At 40.6% G+C, this 21191-nt stretch overlaps 2 protein-coding genes and 1 long non-coding RNA gene across 3 annotated transcripts in view; 1 reads left to right on the top strand and 2 right to left on the bottom strand.

Moving 5' to 3' along the window:
* tiam1b (TIAM Rac1 associated GEF 1b) overlaps positions 1–1634 on the bottom strand; it is a 34473-nt gene extending 32839 nt beyond the window's left edge. The window contains exon 1 of the mRNA XM_046862304.1: positions 1507–1634. The gene's annotated coding sequence lies outside the window, so the exon portion shown is untranslated. The remainder of the gene's footprint in view (positions 1–1506) is intronic.
* Positions 1635–1651: 17 nt separating this feature from the next.
* LOC124394177 (rho guanine nucleotide exchange factor TIAM1-like) lies at positions 1652–16579 on the bottom strand. The gene is made up of 8 exons (XM_046862307.1): positions 16271–16579; positions 9885–9927; positions 8718–9504; positions 6504–6665; positions 6137–6389; positions 3691–3863; positions 2449–2673; positions 1652–2174 (listed from the first exon to the last, which is right to left on the bottom strand). Exons 3-8 carry the CDS (start codon positions 9492–9494, stop codon positions 1869–1871), a joined length of 1896 nt encoding a protein of 631 aa, XP_046718263.1. The 5' UTR covers positions 9495–9504; positions 9885–9927; positions 16271–16579; the 3' UTR covers positions 1652–1868.
* LOC124394183 lies at positions 12349–16386 on the top strand. Its single transcript, XR_006927443.1, has 2 exons — positions 12349–14069; positions 14310–16386. It is a non-coding gene; the product is annotated as an uncharacterized LOC124394183 (long non-coding RNA).
* Positions 16580–21191: the final 4612 nt, after the last annotated feature.

Below are 21191 nucleotides of genomic sequence, written 5' to 3' on the forward strand. Positions count from 1 at the left end.
GTCAATGACAAAACATTCAATACAGACTATAAAAAGCCTGTGTGTGTGTGTGTGTGTGTGTGTGTGTGTGTGTTAGCATTTCAGAAAGCTCTTTATCCCCTGCTATCCCAGAACTCTCCCTAGTGTGGCTGTGGGTGGCTACGCACATACACACACATACATACACACATACACACATTACCACAACCAGCCAATGCCTGGAGTGCATGTCCAATACACACACACACACACACACACACACACACACACACACACACACCACTAAATATATATATATACACACACATTTTGCACCAATTTGCTTCTGAGACAAAAATAATATAACTGATTCTTTCTGACCCTCATTAGTTTCTCTTCTGCTGTAGAGAATTTGAGGAAAGAAAGAAATAAAGATGGAGACATGAAAAGGTTGAATACGGTCATCAGGGGCGGTTTTAGAGTAAAGTAGAAATGTAAGGATGTAAAAGGAGTAGGTAATTATTGGAGATGGAGATGAGGGTGAATGGATGGTGGATGGATGGATAAAGAGATGGATTAATAAATAAAAGATTACATATTCAATTGGAAATACTGATGGAAAGATAATAGATACATACAAAACAGATGGATTGATGGATGGATGGATGGATGGATGGATGGATGGATGGATGGATGGATGGATGGATGGATGGATGGATTAATAAATAAATAAATAGAAGGTTCCATATTCAATTGGAAATACTGATAGATGGATAGATAAATGAAAGGGTAACTTTAAAAGATAAATACTTTGGATGGATGGATGGATGGATGGATGGATGGATGGATGGATGGATGGATGGATGGATGGATGGATAGATAGATAGATAGATAGATAGATAGATAGATAGATAGATAGATAGATAGATAGATAGATAGACAAGCTAATAAATAGATTGATTGGTACAAGAACAGATGATGGGAAAATCAGATACACAGGTACGAGAGAACTATTGAATGATAGAACGACAGACAGACAGACAGATAGATAGATACAAAAGGATACATTGAATGGATAAGGGAGAGCTTAAAAGTAAAGTAGAGCAATTTTAGAATGAAAAGCGTGGAGGTAAACATTGGAGAAGGAGGTGGCAATAAAGGAAAACTCATGGAGTTCAGTTACTTAGTGGATAAAAATTAGGACAAACGTAAGAATGATGAGGAAGAACTTTACAAAAGGTGGAGGAATGAAGTAGACATGAAGGGTTGAGCAAACCTAATGTTGATTCTATAAGAGAATATGGATGAGGTAATTAATGAAGTGTGATTGAGGAGAAGAAGGAAAATGATGATCCAAAGATGGAGGGATGGGGGAAAGGTGAAAGGATATTGAAGGAAGATTGGGTTAATAACTAAATTAGAGGACAAGCCTGAGGTAAAATTGTAGGAATATAAGCAGTCAAAGAAAAATCATAAAGAAGGGAATAAATAGGGATTAAATAGAGATGGAAGGATGTTAGCACTAATTGGCAAGAAAAGGTTAAGGACCTTAAAAAAGGCTCCAACTGTGGCAGCTTGACAGTGTTGGTGCTTGAACCCCAACCTTTTAATCAATAATCCAGATCCTCAACCAGTGAGCGACCAGTATACTGCAGGACGTGCCAGGCACAGGTTCATGAAAGTGCCCCATCTTCAAATGTCCAAGTCAGAATTAGCACAAATGTTCCCCAGTAATGCCCCAACTTGGGACTCACTGGCCACAAGGTTTGGCAGTGGCCTTTAATAGTCATGTTTCTAGATCTTTCTCTGGACTCCTATACCAGAGATTAGTGGATCTAAGGAAATGTTCTAGGTGTTAAGATGAAAATGTAGGAAGGAGAGAGTGGACAGAAGAATGACCAAGATGAAGGTCAAAAGATGGCCACCAAAGTATGAACAGTGGAGACGGAGAAGCCCGTAGAGTTTTTAGTGGATGAAGGTAAGGTAAAGATGCAGAAACCGAGAGATCGTTTAAGGCTTGGAGAGTTGATCACCAGAGCGTGGAAGGAGGACACCGAGAAGCCGAGGCGTCCCATGGAGAGTTTGGTGGCGCGTGAAGCCACCGAGAGGAGAGGCTTCGGATTCGGCAGCTCCTCTCCCTGCAGGCTGCATAAATAACACCTCAGTCGGAACAAGTCCACGTTATAACACTCCAGATTCTGCTCCCACACTGAGATCTGACACACAGAGAGAGAGAGAAAGAGAGAGAGAAAGAAAAGAATGGGAAATCATTATTTGTAGACACTTGTAAAAGAATACACACTTGAACCCTGGTTGAGGCTTTTAAGCAGGTTACTTTTTGAAATTCTTCTCTTTCTAGCTCCAGTTTTGGGTTTCTTGTAGATCCTCCTCCACACACCCCTTACCTTCTTTCTGAAGGGTCTAACTAAGGGTTTTTACATTATAGACTTTCAATCTCCTGTCCACAACCTCTAGCCCCTCCCTTCCAACCTGTTCCAGAATGGTTTTCCTCTTCTTGGTGTCGGTCACGGAGGCTAGCTGCATGTCCCCCATCTTCTTCATCTTCTCATCCATGTCGATCTTCTGCTCCAGTTTACGGATCTCGGAGCGCAGGAAGCGCACAGTGTCATCGCGGTGATGTTGCCGGGCGACGGCGGCGGCACACGCAGAGTGGATCGCCGTCACCCAGTTCTCCACCTCGGTCTGACTACATGTCTGTAGAGAGAACAAGATCTACAGGTGTATTCCCATGGATGGCATCAAGACAGATGGATGAAATAAAGACGGCAAGACAGGCACTCAAGTCAGTAAAAATACAGGATGGAAAACAGGGGAAAATGAAGTCAAGATGAGGTAAAAAATTGAGGTAAACAATGAGGTAAAGGAACAAGTGAGCATGAAGAAATGGCATGGAGTTAAAGGTAGAGAAGAAATGAATTTTTAAAAAATGGATAGAAATAGAGAAATGAGGTAAATCTTACAGGGAGAAAAATGTAGAGAAATGAGAACGAGGTAAAAAAGGAACAAGTGAGGAAATTTTCTGGATAACATAAAGAAAAGAAATTAGGATGAGGTAAGTAAAGAAAAATGAGGTAAAAATTTGAGGTAAAGGTACAAGAGAGCCTAAAGAAATGGCATGAAGATAAAGGTAGGGAAGAAATGAATAAGAAAATGGGTAGAAATAAAGAAATGAGGTAAATCTCAGAGGGAGAAAAACTTGGAGAAATAAAAACAAGGTAAAGAAGAAGAACAAATTAGGAAATTTTATGGATAAAATACAGAAAATAAATTAGGATGAGGTGAGTAAAGAAAAATGGGGTAAAGATCAAAGATGCCTAACATGGAGGAATAAAATGAAGATTAGGTATAAAAATCAATTAAAAAAAGGATGAGGCACAAAAGGTACAGAAAGGTGAACATGGAGAACTGTGGAGAAATGAGGCAAAAAAGAAAAGAAATTAGGTAAATGTAGGAGAACATGAGGTAATAAAATGAAAATTAGGTCAAAATAGAGAAATTAAATGAAGATGAGGTGAAGATATAAGAAGGAGAAAGTAAAGAAATGGCATGAGGATACGGTAAAGAATGAAACGAATGAGTTAAAAGTACTGGAAGGAGAACGTGGACAAATTAAATGAGGACAAAGTAAAGAAAGATGATTTGAGGTAAAGATACAGGATGGAGAACGTGGACGAGGCATTAATGACAGATCTTTGAGAAATATTTGGTTACTTGGAAAAGATAAGAGTCTCCCATTGAGTTGCTGAGGCAGAAGACAAAGTCTTTTTTCGGATGCTCGGGAACAGCCTGTGCGATACTGTTCTCCGCCCAGACTGCGTGTTTTGGGATGCTGGTGTAATCGATTCCTGATCGTCCGTCCGCTTCATAGAAAAACAGAGTGCACCCTGGGAAAGCAGGCCAATACAATGACATTATATTACTAGTTCTTTCAGTAAAAGTGTGGTGTGCAGTGTTTTTATATCTTTGTCAGAACCAACCATGCTAAGTAGTATTGAAATATTGGACTGTTTTAAACGTGCGCACTTCATCCCTTTACCAAGGGAAATGTCATAACACAAATTAAGCAGATTCACCCGTCTTAGTTTTTACAGGATTTGCTGCCCTCTAGTGGCCATTGGGGAGAAGTGGAGGCTGGAGTCCATCAAGGATTCATCAATATACTGAGAGTTACAATATTCAACTAAAAAATGTATTCATAATATCCAAGTTCAAGTTTATGGCGCTTTTTACAATAGACATTGTCTCAAAGCAGCTTTACATAACATAAGAATTAAAGTGAATGATGTGTATTTTTCATGATGAGCAGCCCAGGGCGACCTTGACAAGGAAAAATTCTCTAGATGAATGAGGAAGAAACCTTGAGAGAAACCAGACTCAAAAGTAGTAGTAATGAGTAATTTCCTCTTTACAGACTTATACAACATTCAGTAACAACATCCAACTACAATAAACTACTACAATACAGTGACATTATTAAAACTTAAAAACTTAAAGCAACTACAACATCCAGCTACAACGTACAGATACAACATACAACTACACCATTCAACTAGAATGTTCAACTATAAAATCAATCTATAACATTCTATCTTTACAGCATTAAAATAAATGCAGTCGTAACAGAAATAACACATTCACCCCAAGTATTAGTTTTTACAGTCTTTTCTGCCCTCTAGTGGACATTAGGGAGAAGTGCAGGATGAGGAAAAATATTGTAAAAAGCAGCACGTATCAGCATGTATCTGTAGATTAAAAGGTCCTCTGCATGGTTAGCTACACAGCACGACCTAATCACCACTTGCACTGTCTGGCCAAAGCTTTATGTACTATCCCATGTCAGATTTATCCTTCATTTGCTGTTATAATAAGCTCCACTCTTCAGGAAAAATGTTCCATAAGATTTTTAGGCATGGCTGCAGAGTTGCATGAGGCTCCATTTCCAGTTCCTCTCAAAGGTGCAGGTCATTTGGGATCTTTCACTTCATGGGGCTGGTTTTGTGCTCACTGTCATGCTGGAACAGATTTGGGCCTCTGAGTAGAGACCTGCATTCCCGCAGGACCCGGCGCAAACGAGTGCGGAACGGGAGACGAGTTAATTGGTGAATGCGGGTGGGGTGGTAACATACTCGTAAAATCGTAAATAAATAATAACTCGTAAAATAAAATGAAAAGTTTTACAGGCACAAGGTAGGAAGCCAATGCTCGTGTGGTTCATGTGTGGTAACTACAGTACTAGAACACAACGAGGCACAAGACAGAGGAGAATCTCTGAGTGCTACAGATGTTAAAAAACTTTCTTTCGGCTTCTCCCATTAGGGGTCGCCACAGTGGATCATCCGCATGTTTGATTGGGCACGTGTTTTTACGCTGGATGCCCTTCCTAACGCAACCCTCCCTATTTATCCGGACCATCCGCATGTTTGATTTGGCAGATGTTACTTAGTATTTAAAGAAAGGAACAAACAACACAACAAAACCTTAGCCTGTTTTTTATATCGTTTCAGTTGATGTTCTATGTCCCAAAAATTTCCTTGTACATGGTCATGTCCATGACAAAAAGTCAAACGCAAATAAAACAAAACGTTTGTTAATTTTCTTTTCATTCCTATTCAAAAGGGAAGGCAGTGTATTCAAAAAAAGTTTTGACGGGCTCAAAGGTATCCATCTGCCTTGAGCCTTCGCTGTGTACACTGTAGGCTCCTGCTGCTTACAATCCATGTTGTTTAAAGCTGTTGCTTTAACCAATCAGATTGCGACTTGCTGACTCTGAGGCCCTCTAGAAGGCGTCCAATCACTTTTTAAATTTTCGTTCCACATTGGCTAACAAAGGAGAAGAAATTGGTTTGGTCGGCGATTTGCTCACAAGGACACATACAAGCGGACTTTTTAAGGAAAGTTGGACTTCGAGAGGAAAGGTCGGCCAAAACAGTTTAAACTGTTGTTACAATTGTGCCTTCATTTCAAATCCCCAGCTCTGTTATACTGCATTTCGGTATAATATTGATGGTTTTTATAGCCGTTGCATCATAATGATGGTATTGAGAGGTGGAATTATTCAGGCAGGACCCCACTGAAAGCCTAGTTGTAAAATCCACAGCCCGCCACTGGTTAAACGGCATAAAACGCATAATATTGTGGCAAAACAAAATGTAGGCACCTTTTAGCAAGACCCAGTAGCTCTTCCACTTGCGCCGAGCAGCGAGCTCCACCTTCTTGTTCTTCTTGTGCACAAGCAGGTTTTTCACATTAAGACGGCCTGCTTTGCGTACGCAGCCTTCGGCCACCCCCACCAGCGCCTCTGTCTGATTCGCGTAGCTTAGTTCGTCACTTAGAGCCGACGCCCCTTCTTCCGGCGTCTCTGCCCGGCAGACGCTCTTCTCCAGCTCCTGGCGGAAGTTCTCATACACGCCCTGTGTTACACAATATGAGAGATAAGTTAAACAAAATCATAGGTAAATGTTTATTTATTTAATTACAGGAACTCATTTGTGGAAATACTGTGAAGTGTGTTTTTACTGTAATACCTGCACGCCGGAATCAGGTGTGTCTCCGCTGCCCCCTGCTGGTGTAGAGTACACAGACAAGGCCTTGTAACGGCGAGATGGGAGCTCACACACGTCACTGTCTCCAATCAGGCCATCAATTCCACTGTCCTCCAGCTCAATGATGTCCCCTACTGTCACATCCTGTACAGATGGAGACAGGGACATGCTATATTTATATACATGCACATCTATACATCTGTCTAGATGTGTCATATTGCAACCCATCATTCTTTTGACACTTCTCATAACGCTTCTACTGGCTCTTTCGGGTTCTGTGTCGATTCCTCAGTTTGGACACATCATATTTAAGACACTTCAATGGCTCCCTACCCTGCTGGCATGGGTTGATGGGAGATTACGCACCAAACCCAGCATCTACCCGGCATCACATGACTCAACCGGGCAACTTAGCATGCTATTCATTCCCCGACTAAAAAAAAATAAATACCAACATACACACTGGAACAGCAACAACAACTCACAAAAACCTTCTCCCAGATGTAAATAATCTCAAGAAACTTTGAATTGCTTCTCTTTTTGTCCCTCGTCTTTCTTTCCTTCTTTCGCACACACACATTTTCCGTTGTGTTCCCATGTCACTGTGCTAATTAGCATTAGAAAGGAAGCAAGCAGCTCACACAGACATGTGTCTCCTGAAGCAGAGAAGAAAAAAAAGAAAGCTTGTCAAAAAAAAGGTACCAAACACAGTCATGATGTCACATCATCCCCATGGGGCATGATGCAGAAGGAATCCATAAAGATACTGGTTCTAATCCCAGCAATGGACACTTACACTGGAACTAACTATAATGTTAAAATTGTAATTGTGTGGGAAAGTATTAAAATGTTTGGACAACACACTAAAAACAAGTCGTGTGAGCCACTCAATCTGATTTACATCATGTATTGTCTCTTTGTTTGCCAGCCAACTTCCATGAAGTCATGACAGTTTAACTTTCAGAATAAAGCTCTTGACACTATTTTAAACACACTGTACAAAGACATTATGTTAAGTGAAGCTAACACCTCAGTTATACTGCATTTTGCATGCTGCTTAATTGTTTTAAATAATGGTTCAATTATTATAAGTATAACTTTAACTACAACATCCAACTACAATATTCAACTACAAAATTCAACTATAAAATTATTTCATAACATTCAACAACATCTAAATTCAAAATTCAAATACATCCAACTACAATATTTATTTACAACATTTAACTACACTTTTCATCTACAACATCCAGTTACATCATTCAACAACAAATTTCAACTTTAAAATTCAACTATAACATTCATGTACAATTTACAACTATAAAATTAAGCAGTATCATTCAACTACAAAATTCAACCACAACATCCAGCAACAATGTTTAACTATTAAATTAATCTATAGCATTCAGCAACAGAATATAAATAAAACTATAGAAAGATTGAGCTACAAAATTCAGCTATAACATCCAACTACAATATTCAACTACAACATCTAACTATAGTATTCAGCTACAAAGTTTAACTATAATATTTAATTCCAATATTCAACTATAAAATTAATTTATGACAGCAACAACATTCAAATGCAATATTTTATTACATCACCCAGCTACATAATTCAACTACAGATTTTAGCCAAAAATATCCAACTAAAATCTTTAACTAAAAAATTCATTCATAACATTCAACAACAGCATTCAAATATTTAAATAAAACTTCTGTTACAACATTCAACTACAAAAATTCAGTTACACTTTTTACAGCTACAATATTTAACCATAAGCTTTATATTAAAACATTTAGTTACTAAATTCAACTTCCAATTTAATCTCTTTTGCAACTTTTAACATTTTTAACATTTGCAATTTTTACAAAATGCAAATACAATATTCAATATTAATAATATATTGAATATTTAATAGTCAACTACAGAATTAATGCACAAAAATCAACGCTAATATTATTACATTTCACAACTACAAAACTCAGCCATAGTATCCAATTATATTCACTACAATATGCACCTTAAGATTTTGCCTACAATATTCAAGTAAAAATTAAGCCCCATAAAAAGTAACCTGGGCTCAGGATTGAACCTGGGATGCTTTGGTGTGTGAGACAGTAACACTACCCACTGCACTAACTTGCCTCTCAGCAATATACCTTTCACGGAATTATAACTGAACTGAAGCTTACTTGTATGGTTTGTGCCCGCCTCCCTGGCATTGCTGCCGGGTGATTGTTTAATCCTTCTGACAGACAGTGAGATCGGCGGCAGGGTAGCGTGAACGCTCCATAGGTGGCACCATCATCATCGCATGGAGACAGCATCTTGTCCTCCTCACTGTCTCTGCACAGCACTCCACCCTTGTGGCGTTTTTTAGCGTAGCCCTGCGGTGTGTAAAGCTCACCCAGCGAGTTAGCACGGGTCACATCAGTGACGTTAGCATTGTCCATGAGATCCTCCGTGCTTGTTAAGCGCTCCAGACTCGCATCAGACAGAGACACCTCCAGAGAGTCATCCCTCCACACGTCTACAGATTTGGAACGCTTCTTCTTGAAAGAACCGGCACCCTCAGGTGGCTTGGAGGTCTCGGGCACACTTTGCTCATTGTCGGCGTCGACACAAGGAACATTAGCTGGACTGTTGGTACAAGGCTCTTGCGCAGAATCCTTGTGAAAGCTCATAGGCCGCAGATTCATAGCCACCCGATCCACCCAGATGGGGGAGCTGAAGTGTGGCAGCGCGTCAGAGTCGTCGAACGGCTCCAGGCCATGTTCAGCAAGCGACTGCGGGATGCTTGGTGTGCTGCTCGATCGGGTGCTTGTCTCCGAGTTACGGTGCTCGGGTTTTCTCCTGTATGACTGCTTCCCCGATAGACGCAACGATCGGGACACTCGCTTCCGTGATAGTTGACGTTCCCGGTCGCCATAGAAGCTGTGACTGCCATATTGGCTTTCCACATTACCCATAATTCAAAATCTGAAACACATAGCACCACATTGTTACTTTACTTTCACTAGCGAGCAAAATTTGGATATACAGCTCCTGGAAGTGAAGGCTTCAGCAAATTCTTGCAGATTGCTCCTGATGAGGTTCTCTGTATCGCAGTAGAGATGTAGTGTTTGTAGTTTGAAGTGAATATAATGTATATTAATATGTGAGGTTTGGGTAGTCTCCATTTAATTAAGTCTCTACTTCTGGGAGCAAATCATTACGTTTTTCATTCAAGAAATGAGTCGTTTGAAATTCTTCAATACAAATTAGACAAAATTCCTAAAGCCTCAAATCTTTAAGCCTCCCACAGTGAGAATTCCTGGAACCTATAAAAGGTAAAACTCTTTACCTCGTCAGGTTAGTACCTTTAGATGACTTGATCTTTGGTAATTATGGATTCAGCATAACCTGAGAAAGATGAGGAAGAAAAGAATGGAGAGAGAAGCATACAGACAGAAGAATTACCCACATAGTACAGCCATTTGTTATATAAAGAAACCGTGGATGATCTCAAATTTACATTTATATTTATGGCATTTGGCAGACGCCCTGAGCGACTTAAGGTAGGTGCACACTGTGCGATTTTGGCTACGATTTAGTCGCCTGAGACTAATTTTGGAAAGGATTCATGTAATTGTAGACTTTCCTCTACTGAAATTCTGGCAGTGTCACTTTCCTGCAGCGTCAAAACAATTACCAATAGGAGCGCCGAACCTAATGACGCAATTAACGCGACGACTTCTTGAGGAAAATGTCAAAGCAGCAGCAGTTCATCAAAAAGTATTGTGCGTCAATAAGATCGAGCAAGAAAAGCAGGATTGGTCAGTTTTTTGGGAGTGGGCGGGGCTTCTGTATTTGAATACATACAGAATGTGGTCGAATATATAACAATTAGATAGATAGATAGATAGATAAATAAATAGATAGATAGATAGATAGATAGATAGATAGATAGATAGATAGATAGATAGATAGATAGATAGATAGATTAAGCATTTTGCAAGTTAGCTTTTTTTGCTGTTATCAATCATCTTTCTGTCTAAAATAAGTGCCTGTCCATTTGCTTCTTCTTCACACACACACTCACACTCACACACACACACACACACACACACACACACACACACACACACACACACATCAGTTATGTTCAGCTTCACACGCTGAAGATCATGAGTGTGTAACACTCGAACCTGATCAATTATGGATGAGAGAAAATTCTCTTTGAAGTTCGGTGAGAAATACGAACAGAAATCTTCTCTCCATCTCTCTCTCTCTCTCTCTCTGTGTGTGTGTGTGTGTGTGTGTGTGTGGTGGGGGGGTTAACAGGGCCCTCTGTATTCTCTTATTCAGACAGAGCACATACTGTGTAAACATTCAAATTTCACAAACACACACACACACACGAGAACAATGCACATTTACATGGATAATGGCGATAAACAAAAGGATTATTATCTTCATTATCATCAGAGAAAGAAAGAAAGAAAGAAAGAAAGAAAGAAAGAAAGAAAGAAAGAAAGAAAGAAAGCACCGCTGTATACCCCCTGACATCTCTCTCTCTTTCTCTTAGGTGGAACAGGTCACAACAGCATTGTGGGTAATGAGGAACCTCCCATCATTAAACACATGTTAATTCTACACATAAACATGAAAGAGTAAATTTCTCCTGCTTTCATTTTCTGTCTCACTCTGTGTGTGTGTGTGTGTGTGTGTGTGTGTGTGTGTGTGTGTGTGTGTGTGTGTGTGTGTGTGTGTGTGTGTGTGTGTGTGTGTGTAGCTGTTTTTGTCTGTGTGGAATCTGGGGGTTATGACCTTGGCTAATGATGGTGCCAGGTTGTGATGGAGTGTTTGTTTGTGTGTTAGGTGGAGGGAATTCCGCTGATGTCATGACATATCGGTGTGTGTGTGTGTGTGTGTGTGTGTGTGTGTACTTGGGTGTCTTTTCCCCAGCAGGGTGGCTGCTATGACAACAGCATTGAAGCGACCCTCGATTTACACCCCAGAGCCTCTCAGTATACAGACACACACACACACACACACACACACACACACACACACACACACACACACACACACACACACACACACATCAGTTATGTTCAGCTTCACACGCTGAAGATCATGAGTGTGTTACACTCGAACCTGATCAATTATGGATGAGAGAAAATTCTCTTTGAAGTTCGGTGAGAAATACGAACAGAAATCTTCTCTCCATCTCTCTCTCTCTCTCTACTTGTTTATTTGCAATTTAACATCTTCACTTCACTTGTTCTGTGTGCACATATGTGTGTTTGTGTGTGTGTGTGTGTGTGTGGTGGGGGGTTAACAGGGCCCTCTGTATTCTCTTATTCAGACAGAGCACATACTGTGTAAACATTCAAATTTCACAAACACACACACACACACACGAGAACAATGCACATTTACATGGATAATGGCGATAAACAAAAGGATTATTATCTTCATTATCATCAGAGAAAGAAAGAAAGAAAGAAAGAAAGAAAGAAAGAAAGAAAGAAAGAAAGAAAGAAAGAAAGAAAGAAAGCACCGCTGTATACCCCCTGACATCTCTCTCTCTTTCTCTTAGGTGGAACAGGTCACAACAGCATTATGGGTAATGAGGAACCTCCCATCATTAAACACATGTTAATTCTACACATAAACATGAAAGAGTAAATTTCTCCTGCTTTCATTTTCTGTCTCACTCTGTGTGTGTGTGTGTGTGTGTGTGTGTGTGTGTGTGTGTGTGTGTGTGTGTGTGTGTGTGTGTGTGTGTGTGTGTGTGTGTGTGTGTGTAGCTGTTTTGTCTGTGTGGAATCTGGGGGTTATGACCTTGGCTAATGATGGTGCCAGGTTGTGATGGAGTGTTTGTTTGTGTGTTAGGTGGAGGGAATTCCGCTGATGTCATGACATATCGGTGTGTGTGTGTGTGTGTGTGTGTGTGTGTGTGTGTGTGTGTGTGTGTGTGTGTGTGTGTGTGTGTGTACTTGGGTGTCTTTTCCCCAGCAGGGTGGCTGCTATGACAACAGCATTGAAGCGACCCTCGATTTACACCCCAGAGCCTCTCAGTATACAGACACACACACACACACACACACACACACACACACACACACACACACACACACACACTTCTTCACTGTGTTTAGTAATTACAGTGTATAAGATGTAAGTGCACTATTGATATTTCTTACACATCTCCTTCTTCTTTCCCCTGTATATACACCCAGGTTCCCTTCTCAGGGTTTACCGGTTTCCTCCACCTCTGCTAACAGAATCCACCCTGAAGTGTGTGTCTTGTACAGTCTGCATTACCACGATCGCTGGAACTGTATATACGTACACCCATACACACGATGCCTTCATAACAAAAACGTGCAAATATGTTTAATACAACCATGAAGCTAACCTTCAAAAGCCCTGTTAGCATTTCACTCGCTAGCCATTATTAGCGCATTATTATTACTATTATTATATTAGGTATTAGCATTTCTTTTGGGGTTCAATTTGTTTCTTGAATATGGACTTAACCCAGAACTGAATATGCCCCATTTTTATTTTAGTGCTGTGTTTGCAATGAGTCAGCACTTTTCACAAACTGTGCTCACAGAGCTGTAGAGTCTGCTTCACTTCATAATCCACATGCTAGATAGATAGATAGATAGATAGATAGATAGATAGATAGATAGATAGATAGATAGATAGATAGATAGATAGATAGATAGATCATTTTTTTAGAGCATGACATTAAATTATATACCCAGGAGGCGGGGTTAATGCTAATTAGGATTATAATTATAATTAGAATATAGCCCTGTGTGTGTGTGTGTGTGTGTGTGTGTGTGTGTGTGTGTGTGTGTGAGTTATCAGTAGTAGTAATGGGTTTAAGGGCCTTGCTCAGGGGCCAGGAAGGACATTTTTTGTTACACCTTTGTGTAACACTAAGGTTTGATTTGTGGGAACAGTTTGGTTGAAGATCCACATATGGCTGGAAAATGCTGGTGTCCCAATAATTTTGACCCTACAGTGTATCATGTTTATAAGATTATAGAATTTTGTTTGATTTGAACGGTATATAAAGTAAGATTATATGATCCTTCAATTATTTTTGCAGATTGCAGTTAAATAAATAAATCAATATATAAATGGATCGTTTAGGTTTTCAACACGGAGCTCTTCGTGAGATATCTCGCAGCACGAGTCTGAGACAAAAGACACATACATGAGAAGATAAAAGGAGTCTCTTGTTCTCCTCTGAAATATTCCTCACAAGACCCTCAGCTGAAGGAGACCCAAACAAAAACAGCATTTACGCCAACGAAAACAGATGTTCTTACGCAATCCACTTGTTCATCTCCCCCTGAAGTGGCACGTGGCCGCCCTGATCTCAGTCCTACAGCTCGATGTGCACTTTATTTACATACGTGTACTCCGGAGAACGCTGAACGATTCGTCACCTGTTCATCATCAGCCAAAACTCTGAGTTTATTTCCAGCGCTATTCTCGAATTTGATTGGTCAGGAGGCGCAGATGCGTCTTCTCGAAAGGTACAGAGCATCTAGATTAATGTTTCCATAGTAATTATTGGCACCTCCTCTGGGAAAATTCCGCAGTTTCTAGAAACGGCTACGCATGTTTCTGTAAAAGAGAAACATGCGTAGCCGCTTCTAGAAACTGCGGAATTTTCCCAGAGGAGGTGCCAATAATTACGTAAGGATTCTCCGGTGGTATTCGTGTGCAAGCGATAAATGAAATGAATTAATTGAATGCCTTTTATTCGTTTATAGTTTTAATGTTGGGACGCTACAGCAACAGTTTGGTTCTGTCCTTCTACATACCCAATGCTGCCAAAAGTTTTGGGACACCCAGAGGAGGGACATGGGGTAGAAGACTGCTGAGGATGGAGCCACCAGGCAGGAGGAAAGAAAGGAGGAAGGCCAAGGAGGAGGTTTGAGGATGTGGTGAGGGAAGACATGCAGGTGGGTCTGAAAGATGCAGATGTAGAAGAGAGAATAATATGGAGATCGATGACTTCAGACCGTTTCAAAACTTGAAGGCACACAATTGAATAGGATGTTTTTGAAAAGATTTTCCGTTCACTTGAACTTCATGAAGATCTGCTTTCCATGGATTGGAGTGGAAGATCTTCCTGCTATAGGGCTACCAACCCTATTGAACACCTATATGATGAATTGGAACATCACTCCTGATCTTCTCAACGTCAGTACCTGATTTCCCTAAATCCCTTGGGCCAGAATGAATCTCACACAAATCTTGATGAAATCTGGTGGAACGTATTCCCAGAAGAGTGGAGATTATTATACGAGCAAACGGGGAATGGGATGTTAAAAAAGTTTTACATACTGATCTTATACTTTGGTGCCCACAAATGTTTTGGCTTCTCACAAGGCCGTATTTTTGGCGAACAAATCTAATCTATGCAAATTTATACAGAGAAGAAACGCTAACAGTTTGCATGAGAAGGTCTCTGAGAATTCAGGAGCCTGAAGCGCTTCAAAGCCGCTCTTTTGAATGGATGTGTTATTTGTACCACGCTGCGTCCAGCCTCCTCTCAGATGTGCGGCCAGCGGAATTTCGGGAATCACGGCGGCACGTAGGCTCACGGGCCGACTTCATTAACGACAAACAAAGCTCAATGAAACAAAGCTGAGACGTAGGCTGAGCTCGGGGAGAACGATCCAAGAGAACAACACGTGCCCTTGTGTGCGAAACGACGTCATAATTCACACCGGGAACTTGAAGAAAATGTTGTAAACAAAAATCAAAAACTTACAGGAAGATCGAATCGAAGTTCTTTAGAAATGGATAAGGGGCGTAACCCGACTCTGAAGATGCGTATATGCATATATACACTATATGGACAAAAGTATTTGGACACCTAACATCACCAGTCATATCTGCTTCAAAACCAAACCTGCTGTTCAGGATGTCTTTGTGGAGAAACACAAAGCCTCCATGAAGATATGCTTTCCATGGTTTCGAAGATGTGGAAGGTCTCCAGCTATAGCGCTCTCACCTCAATCCTATTAAACAAGGTGAACTGGAACGTCATCCCAGGCCTCCTCATCTCAGCAAATCAGAACCTGACTTTCTAAACACCCATGTGGATGAAGGAAATGTCAACGAAATCTCCAGTGAAACATCTTCCCAGGAGAGTGAAGCTCAATTAAGCATTTCGAGGTAGAAATGGTTCAAACCCTTCGGTCATTTGGAACGAGAGTTAAAGAAGCACCAGCTTGGTCAGGATGAGAGCATGCAATCACATATTGCTGGAGGCTCATTTGCATATTGCAGCTTTTTGTTGCATGGGTATCAGACGACCGGCCGATAATGACGTGATATTACAATGAACGTGAACCAAAACCACGGGAAATGCAAGGTGTGTTATTGATTGATTAATCGATTGATTTAAATACCAGGCTACAGGATGCCCTTGGCGTTGACCCACAGGTGGATGACACATCCAAGCAGCTAGTGCACATTTGCAAATTTCGTCAAATTGAAAAAAAAGGCAGAATAAGTCAATCAATTTCTAATCAAAATAATGTGCATGCAGTCCCCCCCTCCTCCCCCAAACATGTCATCTGTATCCTAGGAAACTGTAGCACGATCCGAAAACCTAAACAGCAGCAAGTCATATGACCAAATGCAATGCAATGCAATGCAAAAAAAAAAAGAAGAATCAGGCGTTATTCAGGCGTGGAAATCAATTTCACGTGCGACTTACGGGCTCGTGACGTCGCCGACGGTGTCATCATGAGCAGCAGCATCATCAGCATCAGCATCAGCATCCTCGTCCCTTCATCCCGGTGTGCATCATGACGGCCTCGCCTCTGGGAAAAAGAAAAAAAAACCCACCTAGATGTGTTTTAATATCGATTTATATATTTGCAATGACATTGTTTTTCTTCTAAGTTGTATTAAAAACGGATGCGCGTGCCATTACGGTTTTTTTTTTCCTCGCACGTGCAGCGTATAAGTAATATCTGGCGCGTCTCCCCGGCGCGCTCCGGACGTGTGCGTGCGTATGTGTGTGTGTGCGCGCGCGCGCGCGCGCGCGCGTGTGTGTGTGTTGTGCCGTTTCTAAAATGGGGGTGGAGCGCGCGGCGGCGCGTTGCACTTGCTCGGCCCCGCGACTGCGCGCGCGCGCCAATCCGCTGCGCGCGCTCCCTTTGCTTGGGTTTGTAGTTGCTATATATATATATATATATATATATATATATATATATATATATATATATATATATATATTTTTTTTTTTTTTTTTTCTTTGCGCACGCGCGTGCTCGAATTCGGTTATACATGGGCGTGTTGCATATATTAAGAGGTACCGCCCCTATAATAAGCCCCACCCCTTTCCCCGCCTCAACCCCAATTATTACATATAATGCATTTTTATATACAGTTCAAAACCGTGTACGCTAAAGTCACACACACACACACACACACACACACACACACAAGGTGTAATAGGCTCAATTCAATTCATTTTTATTTTGTGTTGAACTTTTAACAATGAACATTTACACAGCTTTACACAGATAATGTGGTGATAAAAATGAAGATGTTCTTTATAAGTGTAAGTTTGTCCCTGATGAACATGTCGGTGGAGACTGCGGTGAAGGAAAAACTCCCCGAGACAGAAGAAGAAACCTTGAGAGGAAACAGACTCAAGAGGGAACCTCATCCTCATCTGGATTGCACCAAATGTCCATTTATTGCAGATAAACGATGTTGTGGGGTGCAGTGATGGAGATTAGGAGCAAGCTGAAGTGAAGCAGACTGTTGACATTAACTACATTCCAAATCCATCCTCAAAGCTCCTGTTCTTACTCTGTAATTTCATGAGAAACCATCCCCAGCTGGCCTCGAATCGAAGAGGACACTATCCAGAGGAAGGGCAGTGGTCTCTGGAACCTCAGGAGCATGTTCAACTCAGGATGTTGGAGGTCTCTATTGTGGACCTCTGAAGGGGAAAATAAAGAATAGATTGAGACAAAATCAAAGATGGAGAAAATATTTTATAAAAAACATTAATACATTGTAAAGGTACTAAGTAGTGCAATTCCAATTATGCCCACCAGAGAGCAGCAGAGGACTATCTCCGAAATCTTCAACTTTCTGCTTGTGGGATGAAGCAGTTTTTAAACTTTCTCCAACCACCCATACACACATTCACTTATTCATCAATTTATTCTTCCGTTCATTCATCATATTTGTTCATTCACCCATTTCATCCAAGCCTTCTCCTATCCATCATTTACTCTCCAACCAATGTCTGTCAATCAATTCAGAAATGTATACAATGACATATACTATATCTACCACCAACCTATTATTTTCTTTTATATTCCATCCATCCATCCATCCATCCATCCATCCATCCATCCATCCCTAGTTAATCCATGAGACCAGCTTTACATCTGACCCACCATCAACTCACCAAACCATACAATCATCTGCCACACCATCATCCCTCTTCCCACTCAGTCCCTCTACCTATACATTTATTTATTTATTATTTTATTCACAAAATTCATCACACATCTGTTCATCCCCCATCAATTCATCCATCTACCCATCTATTCTACCATCACCCGTTCACCATATAATACCTGTGCCAACTAATGCTCCAATCCATCCACCCATCTGTCCATTTATTCATGCATCTCTCCAGCCAACTGTGCATATCATGCTATTAATAGAATGCTTCTTCCATCTGTCCACATAAACAACTATCCATTCATGGGGAATATCTATCCATCCATCCATCCATCCATCTATCGATCCATCGATCCATCTATCCATCTATCTATCTATCTATCTATCCATCTATCTATCTATCTATCTATCTATCTATCTATCTATCTATCTATCCATCCATCCATCCATCCATCCATCCATCCATCTATCCATCATGCCTCCATCCACCAATCATCCATTTATTAATACTTACATTTATCTACTCACCCACCATCCACCCATCTATCTATTCACCACAACTTCCATTAATCTAGCCATTCACCCAGAAGTGCATTTATCTATCCACCCACCCATCATCCATCCATCCATCCACCTAGTATTTGTTTTATCCACCCATCACCTATTCTACCTAGGCTAGGAAGCTATGCATGAATTCACCATTTTGCCATCTATCCATCTATCCATCCACCCATCTATTCATCTATCCATCTATCCATCCATCTCACCTCTGTGATATTGAGCTACAATTATATTCTGTAGTTTTGTAGACTTAAAAAAAAGGATAGGTTTATTAGTTAATGAAATGAAAGGAGTCTCTCTCTCTCTCTCTCTCTCTCTCTCTCTCTCTCTCTCTCAATACACACTGTCTAGACAATAGTGAGACCATATTTATTAATCCATTTCTTATTTTATTGGTCAGGCACATAAATGAAGCCAGATGGTGCCTAGAAGTAATATTTCTGAGGCTGTAAAAACACACACACACACACACACACACACACACACACACACACACACACACACACACATCTGTCAGTGTTAGTGTCTATTACTGGGATGCTAGTCCGGCTCGACAGCAGCTGAAACACAGAGGACTTCTATGAATCCCTGATTCTAAATGAAATGGACAGAAACATATTTGAGGTTACATGAGGCTAAATAAGGCATGAGGGCTCATGATGGTTAATGAGGCTATGTGAAGCTACACTGCTTCAAGTTTCAACAAAGATATGAACGGAAATGAGGCAGAATGATGCTGTAAGTGGTGAAATGTGAATAGGAGACCAAGCTGGAGGCTTCGTTTTCCCATTATGCCTCAGCACACCGTAAATCATGATAAAAAATCATTGTAATGTACATCCCAATTATATCCGATCTTACTGCTTTATTCACATGGTTAAATTATAATCATTTTAAATATTCCAACCATCACATGCTTAAAATATCAATCATAGTTCCACCCTGTTACTGGAAAAATGTCCAGCAGGAAGTTGCATCATTTTCATTTCCTGAAGAACGCAAGAAAGTGGGTCGGCTAATTCCTTTTCCGAAAGACCACAACATTCGCAACATCTATCATTCCCAGGTCAGGAAAAGTCGGAGCCGCATCGAGCCGAAGCGACTCCAATAATCACATTTTACAAGCGGCAGCCTTCCGACGAAACATAAAGGTGATGTATTGTGGTCAAGTATCCAGAGGATTTCAGTGAGTTATGTAGCTTGGTGTCTCCGATGTCTTTTAGCTTCACGTAGTCTTATTTAAACTCAGTTAGCAACTCATTCATCTCAACCTTGATCATTAATTCAGCCCCAGTCACTTTCTACATGTCCCATTCCATCTTTAGTCCGTGTTTCCGTTATAAGGAACCTCCACTCTTTTGGGAAGATGTTCCAGTAGATTTTGAAGTGTGGAGATTTTGACCACAAGTCAGGTAATGATGTAGGTGATGTGAGGAAACCTGGGGTTTGTTCACATTCATCTTGTTCAATAGGGTTGAGGTCAGATCTTCATAGCAGTCCATTTAAGATATTCCATTCCAACCTGTTTAAAGTATATCTTCATGGAACTGGCTTTGTGCACAGGACCACGCTAGAAGAGGTTTTGGTGTCCTAGATGAAGTGAAGGGAAAATTTTATTCTACCTCACCCAAATATACATCCTATACTGGGAGTTGGCAACCATGGCTCGGGGGCTACATGGGGTTCTTCTGCCTCCTGCTGTGGCTCTCAACAAAAATTTTTGTTGTTGTTGTTCCACAGTGGACAGGGTTTCAAAAGGAACAAGACATATTGGCATTCGAGGTAACAGATGTGACACTGAAAATGAAGTTTTAATATTTTGTCGATCAAACCATACATCACAATGTCTACTTTCTGCACCTTGACCCACAAGAAGCCGATTGAGGTCCAGTCCCTCACTCTCAGAAGTTAAATAAGGATAAATCAAAACAAGAATAATATCAGATGAAAACAGTGTTTGTTGGCCTGCGTTTGTTGTTTTTGAAATGTGGTGAGAAATTCGCAAACAACAAAAAAAGGGGGTTTTGAACAATATATTTCAAAAGAAGTATCCATCTGGAGGTGAATGGAAAAATCATTTCAGAACTGGGGCAGAACCTCATACAGTGGATAAAGTCTCCAAACTCAGCAACACTTTCTAGTCTTGTGGCAACTCGGGACATAATAAAGCGCGGAAATTCAGCGTCTATACTGCAACGCCACTCTCCCATTGCCAGGCAACATGCCAACGTCTTGCCAGGGCAAAAAAATATATAGTATAAATTGCTAATATTTAAAAACAATAGAAATCACACTAGTGACACCTAGTGGTAAAACTAGGAAACTACCCTACATCTGCATGAAACAACAAATTGTGTTTTCATTTAAAGTTCAAATGTTTTGTGGTTACAGCTAAATTTTATTCGTTGGGAGAGGGGACAAAATGTCTCTTGGGGTCACAAATTTTGCAGACCCCTGACCCCTGTCCTATACAATTGTGTGCCAACTTGTGGTAATAATTCGGGGAATTTGCTGAACCACATATGGCTAGGAAAGAACCTCATATAATCTTGTTTAAAGATCCACTATAGCAGTATTGTATATGGTGCTAAACCTTACATTTCTTCTTCCTCTTTCAGCTGGTCCGGTTAGGGGTCTCCACAGCG

Source organism: Silurus meridionalis, chromosome 12, assembly GCF_014805685.1.
Source record: "Silurus meridionalis isolate SWU-2019-XX chromosome 12, ASM1480568v1, whole genome shotgun sequence".
Taxonomy (NCBI): domain Eukaryota; kingdom Metazoa; phylum Chordata; class Actinopteri; order Siluriformes; family Siluridae; genus Silurus; species Silurus meridionalis.

What these genes read in the sequence shown, in the direction of transcription:
- LOC124394177 (XM_046862307.1), bottom strand. Translation starts at nt 9,494, where the DNA reads ATGGGTAATGTGGAAAGCCAATATGGCAGTCACAGCTTCTATGGCGAC. An exon ending in CACCTGATTCCGGCGTGCAG is followed by an intron (nt 6,390 to 6,503) that starts GTATTACAGTAA and finishes TGTGTAACACAG; the next exon opens with GGCGTGTATGAGAACTTCCG. An exon ending in GGAAAACCATTCTGGAACAG is followed by an intron (nt 2,175 to 2,448) that starts GTTGGAAGGGAG and finishes TCTGTGTGTCAG; the next exon opens with ATCTCAGTGTGGGAGCAGAA.